The sequence below is a fragment of the Chironomus tepperi genome, unplaced genomic scaffold (assembly GCF_022539635.2).
Source record: "Chironomus tepperi strain 1889 unplaced genomic scaffold, CSIRO-AGI_Ctep_v1 contig_223, whole genome shotgun sequence".
NCBI lineage: Eukaryota > Metazoa > Arthropoda > Insecta > Diptera > Chironomidae > Chironomus > Chironomus tepperi.
Window position 1 is genome coordinate 154,926 of NW_027226345.1, and position 24,532 is coordinate 179,457.

Below are 24,532 nucleotides of genomic sequence, written 5' to 3' on the forward strand. Positions count from 1 at the left end.
TAAGAGTCACATCTGTCTTAGACAGGATTATTGGTCGATTAACTGATTTGCGTCATTCGAGGTCGCATCCAAAAATCAATTTCAATCTGTGTACTTAAAAGAAGTCGAATATCTCAACTCATCAACAGACATCATCTTCAAACAATTCCTAAACTATTCGCAATAATTTCATATTAAACTGATCACTTTTGTGTGGTCTGTGAGCACAAATAGCCAAATAGCTGTTCATCTATTGACAAAAGATGATAAAAAATAGATTTTAAATTGCGGACGTTTTTTTTTTCTCTATCTCACATCTTCTTGTTCTTCACACGCAAATTCCAATATATCCAAAAAAGAATTACAACTATGTATAACTGATTCCCAGCTGATATTACCTGGCAAGTGATGTGTTTCGCTTTGTCGTCGCATTTTATCGTTGCTATTGAGTTCACCTGGAATTTTTGTTTATATTTTATAGGTTAAGACACTAATTTATTTTAATAGAGAAAGCAGTAACCATTCTACATTCATAACTAATTCAATTACAAAAACCGTAAAGCCATTCACTTCATTACATACCCAAAAAAATTACATAAAAAAATTATATCAAGTCATGTAAATACGGAAGATATTTTGATAGTAAATTGAATTTATTTTGTAGCACATGCTTGAATATTTCTTTTTGTGGCTGCTTAATTATTCGAATACACAAATAAAGTATTAACATATTGTTAATATTTGTCGACAAAAGAGTTCAATAAACTTTAATGCGGTAATTTTTTTTTTTGCGATAATTAGTAACGTTCTTTTGTGTTCTATGACTTAAGATATCCACAATAACAAAGTCCGTGGTTTTTTCTATTAAAAAATTCCAAGATATTAATTTTAATTTATTGTACATAAAGGTGTTCTTTATAGCCACAACATAATAATAATAATACTGAGGAAGACTTAATTGATCTTTAGAAGATGCGATGATATACAGGAAGCTCTAAAGTGCACTGTAGGTGGCAATCATATTATTATTTTATTTTTATGAAAATCATTTTGTCTTTATTATGCTTAGAAGCAGTAAATTTTACGGATTATTAAAATAATTGGAGCGCATTTTTTTTAATGATTGAAAGTCCTCGATATCTAGATTTATAGTCTCGGTTTCGATCTTTGTCTCGAGAATTTGTCTAAATGAGTATGCCAAATATCTGACCCGTTTCTCTGTTTCTCGAATTTAGATATGCTCCTGATCTGACACTAACAGACATGCTCTCGAGAGCTTATACACCCTATACTAAATGAGCATGTCCGTGAGAGTTGCTCTTAGATAAATCCCCTCTAGAAAGCATGCTCTTTACATGGTAGACTTTAAATTCCCTTTCACATTTTCCAAATATTAAGATCTAAAGTTTATAGACTTAATGTCTTTCAAGTTCCAATCCACAAAGATTCAGATCTAAGATCGTAATTATCGAATAACTAGCACAGATCTAGCACAGATCTAACTCTTTATCGGTCAGAGCAGACCAATTAGACGAAATAAAAACACTAAACATATTAACCTCTAAAAAGCAACAACTCGAAAGCTCTCTTAATTAATTGAGAAGATCTCCAAGTCTACCTCCATTAAATGACATACAACAAAAACAATATTTTCCATTAAAACATTTTGAGTCTTTTAATGTATATCATCTTAACAATTTACTGTCATATCGACACGTTTCCTGTTTTTTGAAAAGAAACCACAGTAACAACATCCAACGCTATTAAAAAAATTGTCATTTTAATTAGTAGCCTTTTATTATCTTTTGCACACGCATTTAGACCAAAAAGGAGATTTTGTAGGGCTTAACCAAGCTACAGAAACAACAAAATGACTATTAATATTTTTTTAAACAATAATAAATGTCAGTCAGATGGGAATTTAAAGATGACTTTTAAAAAACAATCGAAAAATGTGTTGTAAAAAATTTAATGACCTTTCAGCATGAAGCACAAGAAAAAACACAAAAATATTGACTCTTACAATGGATCAGACACGATTTGAATTCAGTTCTGTGAATGTAAACAGACAAATTTAAATGAAGAAAATGCCATTTATGGAATATTCAAGTTATTTTAAACAGAATATTACAATTGTGAATAAATAGCAAACCCTTATGGACTGAAGTATTCATGTTAATAATAATTCTTTAATATCGGTATTAATTAAACACTATTGTGTAAGAGACAAGCCAATTATCTCGTTTAACATCCACTGAATTTTCAGTTTCTTAATTTCAGTGTATGGGCATGCAAAACCGGCCTTCTCAGATGTATGTAAATTAAGATGCAAAATGAATTGGCAGCAATTTGTCACAAGATAATGTTCAGAGGTTGGGAAGTTTTGCGAAATAATAATTTTAATTTTCGAAAATAGAATTTTTGCTTTCGAAATTCAAATTTGTTCACTTTTGAAGCACTTTTGAATTTAGTTCACTTTTGAATTTAAAGTTTTTGTATTCAAAATTAGAATTTTCAACTTTCAAAAATAGACTTTTTCACTTACGAAATTAGATTTTTTAATTTTCGAAATTTAGATTTTTAATTTCGAAATTAGAATTTTTTACTTTCAAATTTAGAACTTTTCATTTTCGAAATTAAATTTTTTTAATTAGAATTTTTAACTTTCAAAATAAGACTTTATCACTTTCGATTTAAGAATTTTCAAATTTCGAACTTTTACTTTCGAATTTAGATTTTTTTAAACTTTCAAACTAAAAATTTAAATTGATTAAATTAATGAATTGCCAACCCCTAATTAATAAAAAACCAACTCTACAAAGTATATTCCGACTCTTATTTTGCATGCTGTGTGCGTTCATTTAAATCGAATTTAATTACTCCATTAGCATCATAAAAATATCAATTCTCAATTAAAGTTTTGACTCAAAACTCAATTAGCTTTAAATGCATTTGCATTACATCATCGTTAAAATGTAAAAAATAAAATATCACATTGCATTTAAATCAAATGCAAGTGACTAAATCACTGATTAATTATATTTGACACTTTGAGAGAATTTTTTTACATTTTAAAATTCGCAATTTGTTACAAAAAAAAGCTCAAATATTGCTCATTTTAAAATGCGAGGAATTTACTTCATTTAGAATACAATTTTTTTGAGGATTAGAATCAAATAGTAATATAAAAATCTGTGTGATATCATTCATACTACCATTTACAGACGAAAGGTGTTGTTTACATTCAACTTTTTCATTTTCGTTGTTATTGATGAGAAATAAATGATTTAAGCTAATTTGCGATTCACGGCACTATGAATTTTTTTCGCATTTTTTCTCATTATCAAGTCCAATGTAACATTGACAGTTTGTTGAGATGCTTACGCAGCATGATTTTTATAGATTTTTATTAAATTGAAGGATATGGATTACGATTAACCTGAATTCTATTGAAATTCATAAGAGGATTATTGTCTATGGACTTGTAGATTCAAATTTTTATTACCTTTTGACATGAAAAGCGGTTTGTTTACTTTTGGAAGATTATTGATTTCACTGCACCTACTCAAAGAATTTTTTTATGACACGATCTTTAATATTTAGACTTTTTAAAGATTTTAAAACTTTTAATATTAATTGAATTATACAGAATATTAGTTTGTATAAGATTTGACATCCGTGTGACTGTATAAATATAGAATTTTTGAGGTGTTAGATCGATTCAGTAGCTTATTGTTCTAATGATTATTTTGACTTTATTAAAGGTCAGGCAATCTAGTGTGACGAATTCTATAAATAAATTCTTAATGGATTTTTATCGAATAATAAGGATTATATTGTCAAGGATTAATGATTTTTCGTCAATATTGAGACTAATAGTAATATTATGACAGGAGATTATTTTAATTAAGCTTATAAATTGACTAATTTTCGAAACGTTCAAAAAAATTGATGTTTAATTTCGAAAGATATATTATCGGTTTCGAAAATTAAATTCTCAATTTTGAGACCTAAATTTATCATTTCGAGAGTTACGTTGTTGAATTCTTAAATTCTCAAACTCGAAAGTCAAACTCTTAACTTCGAAAGTTAAATTCTTAGTTTCGAAAATTAAATTCTTATTTTCCAAAGTTAATTATTAAGTTGAATTTTTAATATCGAAAGTAAAAATCTTGATTTCGAAAATAGAATTCTTAATTTCGAAAGTGAAAATTTAATTTCGAAATTCAAAAATTTATTTTCAAAACTTAAAAATTCAGAATCTTGGCTTTTAATTTAAAACTCAAATACTAAATATGCAATTTCTGCCATCAATTAAACTACATCAAATGCACTGTCTGATTCTAGAACAATCGATCACTTAAAAAATTAAAAGAAAAAACTAAGCTATAGCAAAGACAAAGGTTATACAAATTGACATTAGTAACCAGAAAAACAAGCGCACCGTTAATCTTTTCGAAGGTCATTTGTGACAGAAGATAAAATATTGATAAATATTTATCCAAAGATCATCTCCATCTATAAAGCACATATATCATAACATAATTCAAACATATCCGAATTAATTTTCTTTGATCGCAGTATGCAGCATAAATTAAAAAGTAAATATTCCATATACTGCATCTAATGTTTTCCTTCACAATTCATCAATCAAAGTAATCATCTCAAATTTCGTTCCATTCACTAAATCTTATTTCGAAAATAAATTTGAAGAACAAATGCTCACCTCATTACTTAAACAAATAAGACTTTAATTTAAAGCCTCAATTATAGTTTTGCAAATACGCAAATTAACAATTCGCAAAGGTAAAAAAAATATGAAAGAATATAAAATATTATAAAAGTCACCTTTTTCTCATGAATTGTTTTGTGTTGATAGAAGAGAGAACTTTTGTGTACATACCCGAGTAGCACATAGGTATGAAAATTGAGGGCGAATTCGAATGTTTTGTTGTTTTTAACGTCGTTTCTAGAGGTTAAAGCAGTGGTTGGCAGTCTGTGTGATGCGGCACACCATAAAATGTTTGGAAATGCCATGAATCTTAAGCTATTTGCCGTTTTAATCGAGACTTAACACCAACACGAGTTATAAAATCAGAAGCTTCTCTCCACTGGGTTAAGAAACGATTAGATGGCAAACAACCTCCCTAAATCCAATAATCCTATCTAAAATCCCAAATCATCCTCACAACCAACCACGACCCAAATCTCCATCAAATTTGCTCCCCGGTCCCATTCAAATTCTCGCTCAATTGTTATGGAAATTAATGTCATTTTAAATCGTTGTATTCTTCTCTATTTTACTATATATCCATAATGTATATCCGTTCATTGAGTCAAAAATTTTTAAACATTTTTTCACTGCCACGGTCAGGGTCAAATTTCATTTCTAGTGAAACAATCTCTTCTTATTCCGAACCCACGTCTCTTCAAATTTGTTATTTACACAATATTGTTTACGTTTTTGATTGTTAACATCAATTACGACACAAGAAACTTATTACATCAGATGTTAGAACATTCACGAAATTGTTCTGAATGAGTTTTTAGTTTTTTGTTTGGTAAAATTCGAAGAAAAATGTATAAAAATGAAATTAACACGCGGAACGTTTCTAGAATACACATTAAAAGCTTTAATGTACGATTTTATATTCTACAGAATTTTGTTACCCAAATTAACACATTGGACGTCATTCAATCGCGATAGTCTACGTCATTGACATCAATGAAGATCAAAATCGATCAAATTTCCAATATTTCGAGTAATAAAATGATGAATTTGAATCAAATCAATTTTCTGCGCAGAATATCGACCGAAAAAACCAGAAAATGACTCATGGAGGTATAACAATACGCAGATAACTTTCTGTTTCTGTATGAATACAGAACTTAATGGTACACACAGAATATTGAATTCTTAAGAATAAAGAAAATAATGAACTTGAGATGAGAATCACGTATTTTTACTCATATTTCTTGTTGGAACTAAAATTAACGTCGATCTTTAGACGTAAAACAATAAAAAATGATTCGGTATGACTGTATTCTGTAATGGATCAAGTTGACAAATGTGGAGTGGAGATTTAGAAGATTAAAAGATGAGATTTTTCGTTCAGTTGTCACCACATTATCATCACATGTTGTGTTTAAGGTGGAAATACAATATTTACGGAGATGTTAAAAGAATTTATAATTGGATGTTATTATGGTTTAATTATCTTGTTAGCTTTTTGGAATTTTTCGAGCGAGTTTTGGACTTGAAATTCGGCATGTTTGAGGAATGAGTTAAAATGGCTTAATTTTTGAAAGGTATAAGAAGATTGAGGGACTGCAGATCAGTATTAGAATAACACACGTTGATTAATTGATACTAAAACCTGCACCAGACTGACGTGATTCTGGCCGAATGTCAGATTTGGACCAAATCAGACAACAAGTCATAGTCAGGCCGATTTAGAGTCGGATTTTTGATTTATTAACCAACTTATGCTATTCTGGTACTGATCTGCAGTCCCTTACTCTTGATATGCCTCTCGCGGTAGGTCTACTGAACAGGGCTTTAAAATCGATCATTTATCATCATAAAATCCTCAAAATGTCATAAAATTGAGACAATTTCAGACAATTCCATTTCAATTCCATCAATCGACCATAAAACTCCTCAATTTTAACTTAATAATCACGAAAATTAAATTTTTCCTGTCGTCATCTGTCCTGCACGACTGCATGCGTGTCTAATGACAAGTTAATAACAATGGAAGCACCAATCAGGTGATGACTTTACATGACTTTGCGACTTTTAATTAAATATCACAATAAAATTTTTATTTATTCGGCAATTTAAGAGAAACAATCAAGAATTTTTCTGAGGAATTGTCATTAAATAATAATTAAGAGATTCTTATGTGAAAAAACAATTTGCAAGTCTGAATTTACTCAGAAAAAAATAACATTTGTTATAGAGAGAAGCAAAAATTCTGTTTTTAGGTTGAAAAACAGTAATAATTTTTGTTTATTTCAGTGCTGTATTAGTATTAAGTTTCAAAGTAAATTGATATTTTTTATTATTGAAATACATATTGGAAAGCAGTTGTCGTCAATGTGGCTAGCTTGGTTATAGATACAATGTTTGAGTTTATGATTATTAGGATTGTGAAATTTTGCTATTAAGTGGATCTGAGTAATCAAGGTAGAAGAGTAGATGGAGGTTGGACGCAGGTCAAGGAAGAAAACTGAAGGTGTGGTTTAATACAGCTCGAAATATGCTCGAGTCAGCTAGACTCCACACAAAGTCTGAGTCAACTTTCCGAGCTCAAAGTCAGCTCTAGTCAACTCGACTCCATACAAAATCCGAGTCGACTTTTAGCTCTGATATCACTATGAACTCTAGCAAGGCACACGGTGGAGAAAATGTCCATAATCCGGTCTAAGGTTAGTGTGACTCTTGCCATATACCAGACTAAATGAAGTGTTCCCTCAGGCAACAGTCTAGTTGGTCTAGGATAGAATTTTCGGCATTTTCTACGTCATATGCTTCCCAGAATTAAGCTTACAATATCTAACCCTAAATCAGCCAACCTTCTCATCAACAATACAACATCTGACACAAATAAAGTTAAAAAATCAATTACAAAAGACTATAATTTCCATCTGTTCACAAACTATCTTGACCACCTTATTATCTTAAATCTTTAATCGATTTAATGCTCAGTTCTTGACCTAAACAATAACTACTTAACAAGCTTATTTTAATGGCATATCAAATTAACTCTTTTTTTGTTTCATCTCATTTTTATCACGTTATTTATTACAATTTCAATAGATTTAAATCAAAAAGTCACAATTCTCAATACTCAAATTTACGACTTGAATAGACTTCATTCACGTTTTTTTCAATTTTAATTCAATCAACACTTTGTGTTATAAAAATAGATTGAGAAGAATTAAAAATTGAAAAACTGATTAAGTTAACTATGAAAGTTGATACACAATAAAAATGTATATAAAGTAGTAAGCAATATTAAATTATTTAATCGTGCATAAAACTTTTTCAGATTGAATGAAATAGCTAATCTTGATTGAATGTAAATTAATAAGCTAGGCAATATTTAAACTAATTTATTCACAATTTAGAACTTAATTTGATTAAAATTACATTAAAAAATGAGTAATTCCAACCTAAATAGCACAACTCAAACAACAAAACAAAGTACATCTGTTTAATGCTGTTTACAACATTTTTCAATCTTCATCCACTTAGCTTAACATCGTCCATGATAAGTCCAAACAAGAATACTTAAAAAAAAGTATTTGAACCACTTCAATTGAGCACTTGAGATCAATATTTTACCGTTATATTAACAACATGATCGATTGTTTAAAAAAATTAACCCAATTTATTTCCTGTATTATGGTTTGGTGCTCAGCGGGCATGAAAATGCAATGAAAATAACACTCAATAACATCTCTCATTTCCTCATAAATCATGTCTAATAAACCACAATATATGAATATTTTTCTATGTTAATTCCCGAATAACATAAATAAGGAAGGCTTCGACATGGAGCCTAAAACGCTTCATGATAAGCCACAGAGCCTTAAAAGCTACATGATCTTATTTTCCTCTCCGGAGCCCTAAACGGGGTTCATGGAGCTTCGAAAATGATTAAGCACCAAGCACCATGAGCTCACTTTAAGACTCCATCGCAAATGATAAGATCATGGAGCTTTTAAGGCTCCGTGGCAGCACCTTATCCATTTGTGTCGCTCGGGATTGTTTTTATATTAGACTTATCATACTATATTCATCAGCTATCTACATTAGAATCATCATCAAATAATTCACGAAATCAAAAACATTGAAAATTTGCTAGAATATTGTGGGAAGTCAACAAACAACCGCAAAATAAGTACTTGAAAAAGTTTATTTAAAATAAGCTTTAAAAGTCATCGAATTACAAAAAAATCAAATCATGCATTTAATTCCTATCAACAAAAAAATTACTGTTTTGTGAAAATATGTAAGTCACGAGAATGTGCAAAGATTTATATGAATTAAATTAAATATACACAAAAACATTGCAAAATTCAAAGGAGATGAAAATTCTATTTATGGCAATTCAAGTTACAATATTATTTCAGAAATATATGTTACAATATCCCAAGTTGCAAGTTAACTATAACTCTCTCAATTACAACACATTCTAATTATAAAATGACAACAATATGAGTCTCAAGTATTTGAAACTCTTACTGTAATTGGAAATGATTGTGTAAAGAGAGAGACAAGAAAAGATTTATTGTTTCACAATTGCGAATTTTCTATGGCTTGAATAGGGAACAGTAATGAAATTAAACAGTGATATTTGGAGAGATTGTGGATTTTTGGGGATCAATAAGGTTGGATATTGAACTACTTGCACGTTGTGCACATTACAAGGTCACGAAAACGTCATGACCAGGTGAACCTGGCAATGTAACAAGTAACAATTCGTAAGCTAAAGATTCTGTCAAGAAAAGCATCTAAAATTCTTCTGCATTAACCTAGCAATGGAGACATATGTACCAAATACCTCAAAACTGCACCCAAAACCCCGAACCACACCATGATAGGCTGACTCAATTGAATCGAGCTTCGTAAATAGAAAGGTTAAAAGACAGAAGATTTTCGAAAAATTCATATGACCTAGGATTGTTACCAAGAATTTTAGGAACGTCAGCCCATCTGACTCGACTTACTATTAACCTATAATTCTAGTTAGGAAGCTTCAATCGTGTGTACCAAGATACAGTCAGCATTTAACAAAAGATCTGAATAGCGCAAATTGGTTAATCGATCCAAAATCTAACATCAAGCCGGCGAGGCTCTGAATTTGATTTAAACCATATCCGACAACAAATCAGAGTCACGCTGGCATGATGCTGGAATTTCAATTGATTAACCGATGTATACTACTCGAGAGAACCCCTAACCATCCAATTCCATTGAAAGAAAGTTTCATAAAAGGCAGCATATTAAGCCAAGAAGCATTCAATTAATAGCAAAACATAAAATGGGTTCACAATTTCTATGCTAATTGATATATTGAATTATAAAAAGCTTCCTGTGAATTTAATTTGAAAAGAAGTTGTTTTCAACAATTTTCGCAGCACATGTAAAGCTGATTTATAACCTGCCGACCTCTTTTAAAATAGGATTAACAATTCTTTAAGCAATTTATTATTGCTTCTTTTTTGTGCACATAACAATTTACTTAATTCTTCATGAGAAACAATATAAAAACGATTTATTTTCATAAAAAAAGTCCAATATATCTCTTATTTTAAAATTTATAATTCTCATATCCACCTACGTGGACATCATGTCTACCATTCATTGTAATTGTCACGTTTTTTTTTGCTCAAAACAAAGTAAATTGAAACTTTCATTTGTCGGCGTGATCTTGCTGACCATTTAAGAATCATTTTACTGACAATTTAACTATATTTTCTGTTGTGCCTTAATAAAGTTAAACTTTCACGACATAATTGTCAAATAAATTTTTTTTCACATTGCACAAATTATTTCGTGAGAGAATTTTGCAGATTGTTTGTGTGTAAATTTGCCATAAATTGAATGATTCACGCTGCGATATGAAACAAGATAACATGATGAATTTTTTTGGTGTTTTAAGTGCCGTTCGTGTTCTTTTTTTTATTGCGATTTTCGATAGTCCAAAATCATTTTTTTGTGCTTTCTATTTCGCCTCCATGATAATAAATTTGTCTTTAAATATTTTTTTGGCGGATGCAATTCCATTTCTAGATTTCTGTTTTATTTCTCTTAGATAGATCAATTTTTCATTTTATTGACTGTTGGTTTTTCTTAAAAATCATGGTCGTAAAATATCATATCAAATATTTCATTACATTCTCAAATCCACACACGGAAAGAGGAAAACAGTGACTTAATTACAAAAACGTGTCTTCACATAACATTTCCCTATCAAAACTTGCAATTTCAATTTAGTCAACACAATTCATTATTCAACTTTATTTTTTGAATGGATGGAAGTTAGTTAGACAAAGTGAGGAAATGGAGAAGTACTTGAGAGGTGCATGTTGGGTATTGATATGAATCAAAGACATTTACTTCAACAGCGGGGCAAGTTAATTACTTTTATTTGTTTAATAGCTAAGAAAGGGGGTCAAATTGGATGTCGTGCGGTTAAGAAAGACAAGAAGCTGTCTACTGATGCGTGATTTTTAAAGGTCAAAAGAGTTATTTGCAATCAACAAACTCAAATTGCACAAAATGGCTAATCGATCAATAATCCGACCTTAGGCCAGCGTGACTATGACTTGGTACCGGATTTGCTTTAAATTTGACATCATTAGGATCAATTAACCGACTTGTGTTATTCGGAAGTTTTTAACTGGATAAACTTTCTTCAGATAAAATTGGTTTTGATAGACGAAACTGGATGAAATGATTATAAACAGGAATGAGGCGAGATTGGAAAGCTTTTGGGTATGAATGCTTTAGAAATATTCTAGTAACGCCTCTAAATTAGATTCACGGAGGTCTGAGTTCAGATTTTCGTTATTTTAACCGATTTGTGCTATTCAGGCTTGCCTCAAGTTTCTATGCAAGCTAATTTGGCAATTCTTAATAAAGTTTAATAATTTTTGGAGGTATTCTCAGCCAAAGCAATTCATAGGAACTGTCTTAAATTGTTCGTTCTACTTCATGTGAGAAAAGACTGAAACAAATCAATTTAAATGCTTAAAATAATATAAAATGACGGAATCTAGAACCGACTTTACCACAAACTCCAGCCAACACCACAAGCTAATCAGTTCTGGTCATAACAACGCATTTAAACATTCTGCATATATTTAAAAACATGATAAAAATATCATTCAACCATAAAACAATCCAATTCATCGCCCAACCCTTGTGGAATAAAAAATTATCGCTACACTATATTTAAATTTCTAAAACTTGCTAAAAATAAAACTTAATTAAGTTGTAAACATGAACACATATAATTTATTTTCATCAAATGAATACTAAATGCGTGTGCTTTTTACGGAAGTTTCCCACAATGCAATTTTCATCTATTATTTTTACATGACCTTAGTGTGAATATTGAAATAATAAATTCAATGCATGAACTGCAAACATTTTGTTGAAAATGTAAAAACAATAGTGAAAAAGGATGCAGAATTTGATGTTAATGACAACAAAGGCTTTACATCGCAAATTAAAAACTTTTTATTTTTGTGTCATAAAATTTATATTATTTAATGACAACAGAAATGCTCGCCTAGAGTATAAAAATTAAATAACAATTTATGAGGCTATTTTTCTGCGTGTAAGTACGCTTATGAGAATCGAGACAATTAACTTTCATTTCCAGTCAACTAAAAATAATATCATGTTATATAAAATAATCTACAATTGCTTTTTGTCACTATCAATTTCGTGGCTTTTTTTCAGCTGGCTTTTAAATATTGTTTGTATGACTATTTGTCGTGCTGTATTGCATAATCAGTAGTATATTTTAGATTGGAATTTAAGTATGGGTGATGATTCAAGAGTCATCCATGCAATTAGAAATAGACAGATAATTTGTGAATAATGATTATTTTTTTGTATTTTTGTATTTTTGTTTTCCGCAACACAAGTCGCAATAGACTGTGAACTTTTTTTTTGGGATTTTGTTGAATGATGAATTTTTTATGCAAATATTCTTTTTATTGGTTTTTGAAGAGTTTTGGTATGGAAATTTGAATAAATGTGAATTTTTAATAGAATTTTTGGAAATAATTAAATTTTTTATAGAACTCGAAGTTAACTTAAATTTTACATGTAATCTAGACGATTTGAGTTGATTTTTTTACAAAACTTTTCCATGCAAAATCTAAATCGACTTTGAGCTCTGGTTTTTTAGTATTTAGAGTTATTTTATTGTTATGAAAGTGAAAGATTGTTGCTTAAAATTGTGTAATTTGTTGATCAGAGCTCGATTGCTCAATGAACTACTAAAATATAGCCTTGATTAAAGCTTATTTGATGTTTGGATTAAGAAATTCTTATACAAAGCATTCTTAAATTTATAGAATTTAAGCAGATCAAAATCACAATTCAAAAGCTTAAGAAAGAAGAAATATGACAAGTTAACTTCTTAAAAGTGCTATTTTTATAGCGATTTGAGAAAGTAAGTAAGCAAGTCGGTTCCTATTTCCTAAACAAAGAAAAATCATTTGTCAAGCATCCCAACAATCTCAACTAAACAATATTCCAAGCATTTTAATTTCCAACATTTCTACTGTCATAAACAGCCATAAGAAAGAAATTCCATTGCAAATAAAAAAATACACTTCATAATTACAGTTGTAACAGATGCATCATTAAATTCATTGAAGGCAGGCAAATAAAAAGCTTCTCATCAGATATAAAATAAGTGAAATTTTTTAATTACTTCTTTTCTCTTTAATTTTAGACTTCACAATAAACTTTAAATTCAACACTTCTCTAAGCTATCAAGCTTATCTTAAATTATTGTGCGGTTTTTGTTTTGTCGCAAACAGCCGGAAAGTGCTAATGGATGAAGAAAAAAAAGATTCATTTCTTTAGAAATTTTTAATTTAATATTTACACATCGCAAATATTTGAAATAATAAGTACAGACATAGACACGCATTATGAGCAGAAATTATTTGCACATTAAATATTTGAATGAAGAAAAATGAGCAAAATGTGAAAAATTATTTTTACTGAAGCTTCAAAAGTATTCAAAAAATGCATTTTTAAATGTAGAAAAAACGGTAAAAAAATTGTTAAAAAAATGGAATTTTTGGAATGGAACAATATGAACATATTTCTGATAAATGTAGTGACAAGAACAGCAGTTAAATATTTCATTCTTGTGTATCACAAGCAATCCCACAAGAATCTTCTTTACTGTCATACATGATGTATTTTATTAGCGGACAAACGTGGTATAAGTAGACTTAATGCAGACGTAAATCTACAAATATTTAGATTTTTATCATTTGAAGTTAATCGTTGAGGATCTTGGATGCAAATTTAGAATTTTCCGATCATAAATTCTATAGAAAAATTCTAAAATTCAACAAATTGAGCCCCTAAAGCAGTGGTGGACAACCTGTGTGCCTCGTCCCTCTTGTGTGTCGCAAAGGTGTGCTTCGAGAAATAAAAGTTTATCCACCACTGCCCTAATGCCTCAACCATAAATTAAGTGTAATTTATTGCACTAAACAAGTTTGTTTTTCGCCTTTCTTCCTTAATATCACATAGCTTATTAAAGTGTTCCTTGAGGTAGCAATCAATCAATTGTTAAACTGTTGACATTGATGAACAATAACTTACTGTTACTTTGACAGATTTTTGCATTTAATACTTTAAAATAAATTATTTTGCATTAATAATAAGCTCCGAATGTTTACTTAATGAACATTTTTTACATTTTTCATAGGTCGTGGGGCCAATGATGCGTACATGTGGATGGTTTGAATTTATTGGGGGTCGTTTACTTGTTAGGTTCGCTTTTTGGGAGGAGAAAGAGGTCTTTTATTTTGTATGGACATTTTGGAACGTGGGGAGGGTGAGAGGGACCATAAAAATTTGGTGTCAAACTTATGACTGCTGTTTCCAAACTGTGTGGTTAGAATACTATCAAGCGAGCGTAAGGGGTAGAGCACTTAAGTGACTATTGACAAAATAGAGTCAAAAATGTGAAAATGTGGAAAAATTCCAAGAATTCAATTGCATATTTTTGAAAAAGTTCGATATTCTGTAACAAAAGTGAGCAATCACTAAAAATGTGAAAATGTGCTTAAATAAGCTTAAGTTTCCTATCTTCATTTAAATACTATGAATTTCAGCAAAGCTTATAAATTGATCCAAAAATGCTCTATCCAAAAATTGCTCCACATTTTACTACACATCAGCCTTAAACACGTGACATCAATTACAAATCTGGGATATTTTTACCTTCCCTTACACAACCCATCTGATTGACACATTACATAAAGACTTTACTAATGACATCGCACATGTGTGCTCTTCACACAGACATGAATTAAAGTGACATAATAAAGAACGAAAAAAGAAGAAGAATTCAGCAAGTAAAGAAGCTTAGCAACAAGTGTCATCTTCAGAAATATTTTCATATTCCACAATGAGTTTGTCATCAAAACATCTCAAAAAAAAAATATTAAAATATATTTTATCGCCCAAAATATTTACAATAAGGCATTCTTGTGGGGGCTAGAATACTAAATAATTTTTTTTAAAGAATTCTTCGCATTGATTAATGCGTAAAAGCCATTCGACGAGAACCACCTTCCTTTATCAATTTGATACATTCGTTAAAATCCAAATTGGATAAATTCGTAAATTATTAGTTTAATTTTCATAAATCAAATAATAAGACTTATTTACTATTTATTCACACATATCGCATGCTTAACAAAAATTAATAGCAATAATAAAATCATTTCTATAGCCTGTGTATATGTGAGCTTGATCATCATCGTGAGATCATTGATGAGATGTAGAATCGATATAGAATCAAGTGATGTTAATGATTATATAGTGTAGGTGTCTTGTGAGCTATAGCGCGGCTGTTTAATGATGATGACTTGAACATCTTTTTATGCAAATATTTCGTCTTCTGTGTCTTTTACGAAACAAAAATAATAAAAGATTTCGTTTTTATAATCTTTTGAACATGATACAGAGAACTGAGAATATTAAGACAAAAACTAGCGCTTGTTTATAATCAATTTTCATCATTTCCAACAACACTTTTAATATATACAAACAAATGAATGAATTGAAAATTGAAATTGAATGAATTTGGAATGAAGTTTTTTTTTTTTTGCTTGTTAAAGCAGAAGTGCGCAGAATAAATAAGTCACGAGCAGTGTTGATGTATTGATTTTGGTGTTTAGTCTGGATGGGAACAATTTAATTGAGATTGTTAAGTTAGTTTTTGGGGAATTTCCATCAAAAAATTTGAATAGTTGTAATACATTCTTAAGAAATTTAATACTAGAGTTCTGCTGGGGTTCTAAGTAAGCTCGAGCAGCACAGATCGATTAAGAGATCAAAAATCCAACCCTGGACTGACTTTGACTTGATCATGCTGAATGACTCTGACTTTGTGCCTGCTTCAATTTAAATTCGGCATCATGCCAGACTCACACCGGCTTGATTCCGAATTTTAGATCGTTTAATCGACTTGAGCTGTTCGGGAAGCCTACAGAGTGCTACAGACTTGAACAAATTAGAGCATATTTTCAGAAATCATTAAGAAAAGTCAAAAAGTTCTTAAAAATTCTGGCACCAGAATAGATTTGATGAAATCTGGCCTCAGGCTTCAATTAAATCGCCTTTGGTCAGATTTTCGGCCTTTTCTCCGTCGTACAGACTAGATTTGATGGAATTTGGTCTCAGTCTAGAGTCTAGTCGACCTGGAGTCAGATTTTCGGTCACTTCTACTTCGTGTGCTTTCCGAGTAAGTTAATAATTTTCTAAAAATTCTCAAAATCTTTAATCTGCTAAATTCTAAGTTAAGCAACAACAGTCAACGACCAATGACCCTTAGACTATCCGAAATCTTGCTTTAATCACAAAGAACCCACAATAGCCTCCTAAATCCACAAAATCATTCTATTCCCAAAAACTCGGCCGCCTCATTGTCTCAAAAAACTTAATATTTATCTTTTCTTCTCTTCAAAAATTCTCCACATTTGACAAATTTCTTCTGTGCCAAAAAAAATAAAAGAATCAATTTTTCACATGTCCGAAAATGAAACTTCCATTATTCTATCTAATAAAACTTAATAATACTTTTATTATTCTTTAAAGAAAATTCCACATTTTCCTTAATCTCATCTCACGTCTTTATAATTTTTTTGTGGACCTTATTTAAGCTTTTATGCTGCACACACGCTTTGTAACTAAAAAATAATGAATATGAAATTTATTCGAGCTTAATTAGCTTATTAGTGCAATTATAATGTGCATAGCACGTTTTTTCATATAGAAACAACTTTCAAGATCATTTTACAATAAAAAATCAATTTATAATTGGTACTAAATGTATCTCATCGTATGGTATGTGTGAATTAATTGACAGTGCTTTTGGTGTCATTATTGGAAAAAAATGCGTGAACGGTAAATAAGGAATTAATTGAATATGGAAGAAAAGTGATGGTAATTGTGGTGAGTTTGAGTGTGAAATTTGAAATTAAAGCGCATTTTTTGGAGTTTTAGCAGATTTCTTACAGTATAGACTAAAATAAGCTTAATATTGAACTTATGACTAGAAAATTCAGGAATCTGGACTAGAAATCAACTCGAATTTTGTAAGGAATTGAGTCGACTCAAATCAACGTTTTCATACAAAATCCGAGTTGATTCCAAGCTCTCAATTCTCCTAAATTGATCATGACAATCTTCACAAATCACTAAAATTCCTCATTTGAAACCAAATCACACATCAAACTAATTATTCTACCCTCAATAAATGTGAAAACAGAAAGAAATGTAACAAAAAACTTAAAAATTTCCTCATTAAAGATTCATGAGATCATCATCAAACTGTCTTTACGGAATATATAATCACCAGACTATTTCATTCTTGCATAAAATGGCAGCAAAATTGGAAAATTATCACCTAGATGTTAAATTTATTATAAATCGCATGTAAATTTTGTTACTCGGACAAAATAAAAGGCGACGTCTTTCTAGTGACATTTCCGAAATTCCGAAATACTACAAAAAAAGTTACATCTTTTTTTTATGCCATTTTTGTATCGAGATTATATTGAGAAAGTTTTTCGCGATTGGCGTTGTCACATTGCCCCACTTTACGTGCTGCAGATTCATTGACTCTTTTTTTATCGCTTGATTTAGTCTTATATGTAATTCAATTTTTTCGAATCTCTATTTTTAAAATTAAAAAAATGTTTCATGCTGAGAGAGAAAACTACAAAAAAAAACCATCAGGAAATTAAAAATCAACATGTTTGGATTGAATAAAAAACGCATAATGCAACAGACAAATAATTAAATATTGAAATTGAATAAAAAAAAACTTTCCGGAACATTTGGAAATGATTTTTTTTTTTTTGCAAAATGAAAATATTTGTAATCGATTGGATAAGCTGTTAAGCATATAGTTTGGCTCTTCTGTTATTTGCTTTATTCGTTATTTATCTAAACAGTGAGGTGCATTTTATAGCATCACGATTCATAAGCAAATAGGAAATTTCTCACTTACTACTTCACTTGTTTTAATGGTTAAAAATCCGGCAACACTGTCGATATTTTGCATGTAAATAATGAAATATTTAAATCTGCATATTTTTAATTTAAATTTGACCTTTTAAAAGGTGAAAAATGAGAGTTTCGTGTAGTTTTAATTTGCATTTTTGAAGTTAAAGTTCAATATTTTATTGAATTCTTCTCTTCAACTATAAATAGTTGTTAAATAATTGGAATTTGAGTTACTTGTTTGGAATTTCTTAGGGAAACGATGTTTAACAGCTCAAGAAGCTTTTTGGCGAAGAACAGTGATGAAAGAATGCCAGTTTACTTCAGAATTGATCCAGCAAACAGAGAATATTGTCGTGGTTCAATAGGGATGGCACAACAGGTCTATGTACGTTTAACGTACAGACAGGTTTATACAAAGTAAGAGACAGAGCCAGGAACAAAGTCAGATTTAATACAAAGTTGTAAGCTAAGCTCCACTTAAGTAGGAAAATGGTTGCAATAAGTAAGTGATTTGAATATCAGAGCTCGATATCGACTCGGATTTTGTATGAAAAAGTAGACTCAAGTCGACTCGACTCCATATAAAAGTAAAGCCAACTTCGAGGTCTGCTGAATATTCAACAAAAATTAACAGTATTACACTTGGTATTAGAAATTGGCAGACGAAAGTTAGCGATGGCTTAAGGCACTATCTGAGGGAGGATATGGATCACAATTGATCAGATCACTCACACCAGTAAAGAAATTGATATAGCAAAACATGTCGAATTTCAACTAGTGCAGAATTAGTCAATAAACAGTTCATCAAAACAACAAAATATTCCCGATATAGATTCACTTTAATAAACCTGATCAAATTCCAATTCGCGGTCACTATCTCCACAATATCTAAATTTAAATTTGAGGAAATAACAATAAATTAATTTTCAGATCCAAAACAGTAATGTTACTAATTGATTAACATACAAAACAAAAAATATTGACCCAAATCTCTCATCGGATCATTTCTGATTTTCGCTAATTTATTACCACCTACAGTCTTTTAAGCTTTTTGCTCTCTGCAGTATTGTTTACAGAATAATTTATTACATTGGGCTTATTTCGATTAAATGTAAAGTTTATTTATATCTTGTCCGGCTTTCGTAGAAAGTAAAATTTGCATAATTAATAAAAATAAAAAATCTAATTATAAATCGATTAGAAATTGATATTCAAAACAGAAATAGAGAAAGAAGTTGGAAGAATGCATTACAAGGGTTGTAAGCTTTGCAATGTGAATTTAACTTTTATTTAAAATTTGAGATTTTTTGGATCAACTTAAATGTTTCTCTGTATTTTAATTCTGGCACTATCTTATTTTATGTTCTAAAATAACAAAGGTTATTCAATATAAAAAAAAAGAAATTTCTGATAATGTACCTCACTAGACAAACTTCTTTAAAACGCATTAGAAGCTATGTAGTTATGGAGTAAACGTTCTCGAAACCGAGACCAAGACTTCCCAACAAAGTTCGAAGTCGACTCGAATTTTATAAACGAATTTTGAGTCGACTTGAATCGACTTTTCTATGCAAAACACGAGTCGACTTCGAGCTCTGCTTTCCATTTAAGAGATTTTTTGAGACCGAAATCAAAACATCTCAGTTTCAGTATCGAAACTTTAAATAATTCCCTTGTACTCTAGGTCTCTGGCTCGAAAATTGATGGAAAACAAGACTTCGGAAGGTTTGAACACAGAATTGAACTGAATTTTGAACAGAATCAACTCAATTATTTCATATAAAATCCTAATCCAAATGGGTTAATCATTCTCACAAAAACTCTAAATAAATCACCATAGAAACTCCAAAATTCATATCAGTTTCCATCTACATAGTAAGTAGCATGTTACATGAGAGATTTTTTCCACCCATTGATGAATCAACAGGTGGTTTTTAGCACAGACATTTATCAAATCAGCAGCAGCAGCATATCGAGCCACGCTAATACAAAATTAATCATATTAAAAAATCTTATGTTTAACATGACAGTAAAATTCAAATATTCAAACAGCCAGAAGCATGTTCTAATTTTTTTAATAAACAGTATGTACACTACACTACTCAATTTACTATAAATTGTAATGACCACGTATCAAAATGTTATATATATTTCAAAAAAGGAAAATTTAATAAACTCGTGAGATTTTAATTAACGCACGCACACATCCATTCAGCACATCCATTCCTACGTTCTTGGAAAGCTCACCTAATTAATTTTTATAGAATTTATTTTAATTATTTTTTCGTCGATTTTTTTTATTATTTTCGTTCCAAAAAAGTATTTTTGTGACTTTTTATTGTGAATTAACGAGATTCTTAATTTTTTTTAGGTGACTGACTATGTTCGAGTCTAAAGTAAAACTGACTGGAGCAAGCAAAACAAAATAAAAATTGAGTAATGTTGATTAATTTGGCTTAAAACATCGACCACGAATGTTGAATGTTTTAATATTCAATGTTTTTGACGTAGCGCGCGTAAAAATTTTGCATTGTTTTTATTCATTCATTCTCAATAATTTCATTTCCTTTTTAAACATTTTGGACAGACACAAAAATTATTTTATATTCTTTATGGCAATCGCAATTAAATAATAAACAAAAAGATACAAAAAAGTCGTTGTTTTTGTTAATGACTGATGCAACGATGTTTACCCGATAATCTTTGATGGATATGTACATACACACTCTGTCTGAAGGAGTTTTTTTAGGATGATGTAAACAATAACAAAGGAGACCGGCTTAATGAAAATTAAGTTTAAATGCTCACGATCTTTATTGCTTTATAAATAAACAAAGCGACTTAAATGAAGCTTGTGGGTGGATTTAAATCGGTATTTTAGGATATTGCGTATGGATCATAAATTTTGCACAAAATACAATAGACGAATCTTATACTTATCACTATTATGTCTTTTTATGTTTCACTATTTGGATATCCTCATGAATATTCAATAAAAGATTCAAATTCATGTTCAAATGGACCAAAAATACGCATGTAGGAGGATGATAAATATCAATTTGTGTATTTTGTGTTAATTATTTTAAATTCGAGATGACATGCTCGATAAGGTCCATTGAGCTACCTTAAATAAATTGATAAATTTGTACTCACTTTTCTTTGGTGTTGCCGCGACCGGTAAATCTGGCTTTTTATCATGATTTGAACATATTCGTGAGACTTTTGGTGCTGAGAATAATGACGATGGTGGCTTGATTCCACTTGGCTTTGGTAGCTGTGATATCACATGCTCGGGAATCTCATTCGTTGATTCACTCATTATTTTTCACTAAATTAACAATAACACTGGAATATTCTTAGAACTTTTGTAGCTTCTTTCGGTATTTTTTGGTGTATATACACAAAACCACTTCTGTGAACTTAACTATTTCACTGTAAATTTTTTTTCTTCTCTTTTATGCTTCGCAAATTCTGTTAAAAATACAACGGAATATTATAAAAACAATGAACTTTCATTGATCACTTTATTCAGCATGTTAGATGACGTAGATCATTTTTATTTTCATAGATTTTTGTTTATGTTGGCCGTTCACTTACCTCTTCCTGAACTCATCACACAGATATAAACATTCTAATGAGATCTTATGCACTTTTTATTATTATGTTATTCAAACTTTTCACTTTCTTCACCAGCTCTATTTTTAGAGACAAAATAGATGATCATTTAGACTGAAACTTTTTATTTTTTCATTCATTACACATCACTGGATGAGCTCAGGAATATTTTTTTAGTAAACACAGGCGATTTTTAAGTAATTTAATGCATTTACAAACCTTGTAACACTCTTCATTCATTCACATCTAACAGAAAATAAAGTCTTGTCCACTTAAAAATCGACAAACATTCACAATTATTTAAATTCACGAGTTAAATTAAATAAATATCCGCAAAGAACACTGAAGTAAAAATATTTCAACTACAACAACAATGATTACTGAGATTTTAAATTTTTCAAAACCGTTAAAATTATGTTGCGAATGGAACTTTTTTAATTTCATGTATAGAATTTATTTTCAAATTTGTTGCTTAACTGACATCTATGACAGTCTACTGATAATAAAGTATTGATGTAATATTTAAAAATATTTTGTGAATGAGATTCAAGGTTCAAAAAATATTTTATGATTTTTTTTTAAATATAAGCTCAATGTTGAAGACCTCAGCTTAATTAGTGTAGTATTAAGTCTACAAAGAGCAAGACGCAATTGAACAGAATAAAAAATACAAGAGAAATTCGAAGATTAAATTGAAATTTTAAAAGGATTTTAAGCAAATTTTAAAGATGATTGCAATAACTCTATTAGCAGTTCTCATCAGCTTCATTGTCTACTATGTGAGAAAGCAGTACACATATTGGAATCAGTTTGACATTCCACATCTCGCAGCGGAATTCCCATTTGGAAATTTAACATCGGTTGCTAAGAAACAAAGATCATTTGGAACTGCAATTTATGACATCTATAATAATTCCAAGGACGATATTGTAGGATTCTACATGTTCTTCAAACCAGCATTACTAATAAGAGATCCAGTGCTCATCAAAAATGTTCTTGCCACTGATTTTGAGCATTTTCGTGATCGCGGTGTTTATGTTAATACCAAACGGGATCCAATGTCAGCAAATTTACTTGCACTTGAAGGTGATGAATGGAAAAGTTTGAGGACATCATTAACACCAGCATTTACATCTGGAAAGTTAAAAGGAGTGTTCGAAAACGTCAAAGGTATCGGAAGTCATTTAGTAGAGTTTATGCAGTCTAAAGCTGAACAAGAAGCTGAAATTGATCTTCGAGACATTTCCATGCGTTATGTGACAGATTGTTTGGCAATGACTGTATTTGGACAGGAGGAATTTCTAGTATTGATGATCCTGATCATGAATTTCTGAAAAATGCTAAAAGATACAATACGGACAAAAATGTCATCAACGTCGTCAGGAGAATTTCAAGTTTCATATGCCCCGGGTAAGTTTAAAGCTTCAATGTCTTAAAAACGAATAATTAATTAATTTTTTTTCTAATTCTTCTTAATTCTTAGATTTCTAAACATGCTGAATATGAAAGGATTGCCTTCGTTTATGGAAGACTTTTGCCTCAATATGGTCACTAAAACAATCCAACACAGAGAAGCAAACAACGTTGTTCGAAAGGATTTGATGCAATATCTCATACAGCTTAGAAACAACAGCACTGCTGAACTTGATGAATGGAAAATCAAACTTTTAGGTTTTGTATCAATTTAAACTTACTACTGATCCTAATTCTCTCAATTCTCTTTAAATAGCCAAAGGAAGTAAAGAAATGAGCTATGATGCAATTGCTGCAAACGTTTTCATTTTTTACGTTGCTGGTTCTGAAACATCATCATCAACAATCTCATACATGATCTATGAGCTAGCACGAAATGATGAATTAATGGCACGAGCCAAAGCTGACATCGAAGAGACTTTAAAGAGACATGATGGCCAAATTACGTATGAATCAATTAAGGTCATGTCTTTTATTGACCGTTGCGTCAATGAAACCTTAAGAAAGTATCCAGCACTGCCAATTTTTAATCGTGAATGCACAAAAGACTACAAAATTCCTGACATGGATTTTGTCATTAAGAAAGGCACTGCTGTCATTATATCAATCCTTGGAGTCAGCCGAGATGACAACATTTTTCCAAATGCTCTCAGTTTTGATCCTGATCGTTTCTTAAGTGATCGCATGGATTACGATACTGATATGTTCATGCCATTTGGCTTGGGACCTCGTAATTGTCTTGCATACCGTATGGGATTGATGATCTTGAAAGTTGCCGTCGTTATGCTGTTGAAGAATTTCAAGTTTGAAGCTGTATGCCGCGATGAATTAGAATTTGATTATAGTTCTATTGGTTTATTGCCAGAAGAAGGAACATGTAAGGTTAAGATTTTGAAAGAAGAAAAGTGAAGGAAATTATAAGATAATGGATGGAATTTTCTATAAGATGTAGATTTAATAAGAATAAGATTAAAGAAAATTCAAATTAATTGATTAACTTTCGACCGATTATTGCAAAACACATTTTTAGCTATAATTAAACTTTGTTAAGATCTGTAAGCACCAAAAAAAACATTGAAAAAAGAAATAAAAAGCTTTATGATAAAAATGAAAACAAAATTTTGTACTAAAATTTTTTCAGTACCGTTCACATATGGAATTGCCCTTTAG

General features: G+C 30.2%; 2 protein-coding genes across 11 annotated transcripts in view; one reads left to right on the forward strand and one right to left on the reverse strand.

Moving 5' to 3' along the window:
• The window catches only part of CLIP-190 (Cytoplasmic linker protein 190), a 36,809-nt gene extending 14,563 nt beyond the window's left edge, over nt 1-22,246 (reverse strand). For 5 of the 10 annotated variants that reach the window (XM_070640769.1, XM_070640764.1, XM_070640765.1 and 2 more), the window contains exons 1-3: nt 22,109-22,246; nt 21,428-21,745; nt 378-434 (exon numbers count right to left, since the gene is read on the reverse strand). In XM_070640769.1, the coding sequence (XP_070496870.1) occupies nt 378-434; nt 21,428-21,593 (223 nt within the window). In that variant the 5' untranslated portion in view covers nt 21,594-21,745; nt 22,109-22,246. Of the gene's footprint in view, nt 1-377; nt 435-20,521; nt 20,678-21,427; nt 22,072-22,108 lie in introns of those variants that run through there. The other 5 variants (XM_070640770.1, XM_070640768.1, XM_070640771.1 and 2 more) reach the window with 3 other exon arrangements.
• Nucleotides 22,247-22,450: 204 nt separating this feature from the next.
• LOC139091100 (cytochrome P450 6d3-like) lies at nt 22,451-24,448 on the forward strand. Its single transcript, XM_070641044.1, has 3 exons — nt 22,451-23,219; nt 23,373-23,560; nt 23,619-24,448. The coding sequence occupies exons 1-3, from the start codon at nt 22,618-22,620 to the stop codon at nt 24,269-24,271; spliced, it is 1,443 nt and encodes a 480-aa protein (XP_070497145.1). The 5' UTR covers nt 22,451-22,617; the 3' UTR covers nt 24,272-24,448.
• The last annotated feature ends 84 nt before the right edge of the window (nt 24,449-24,532 follow it).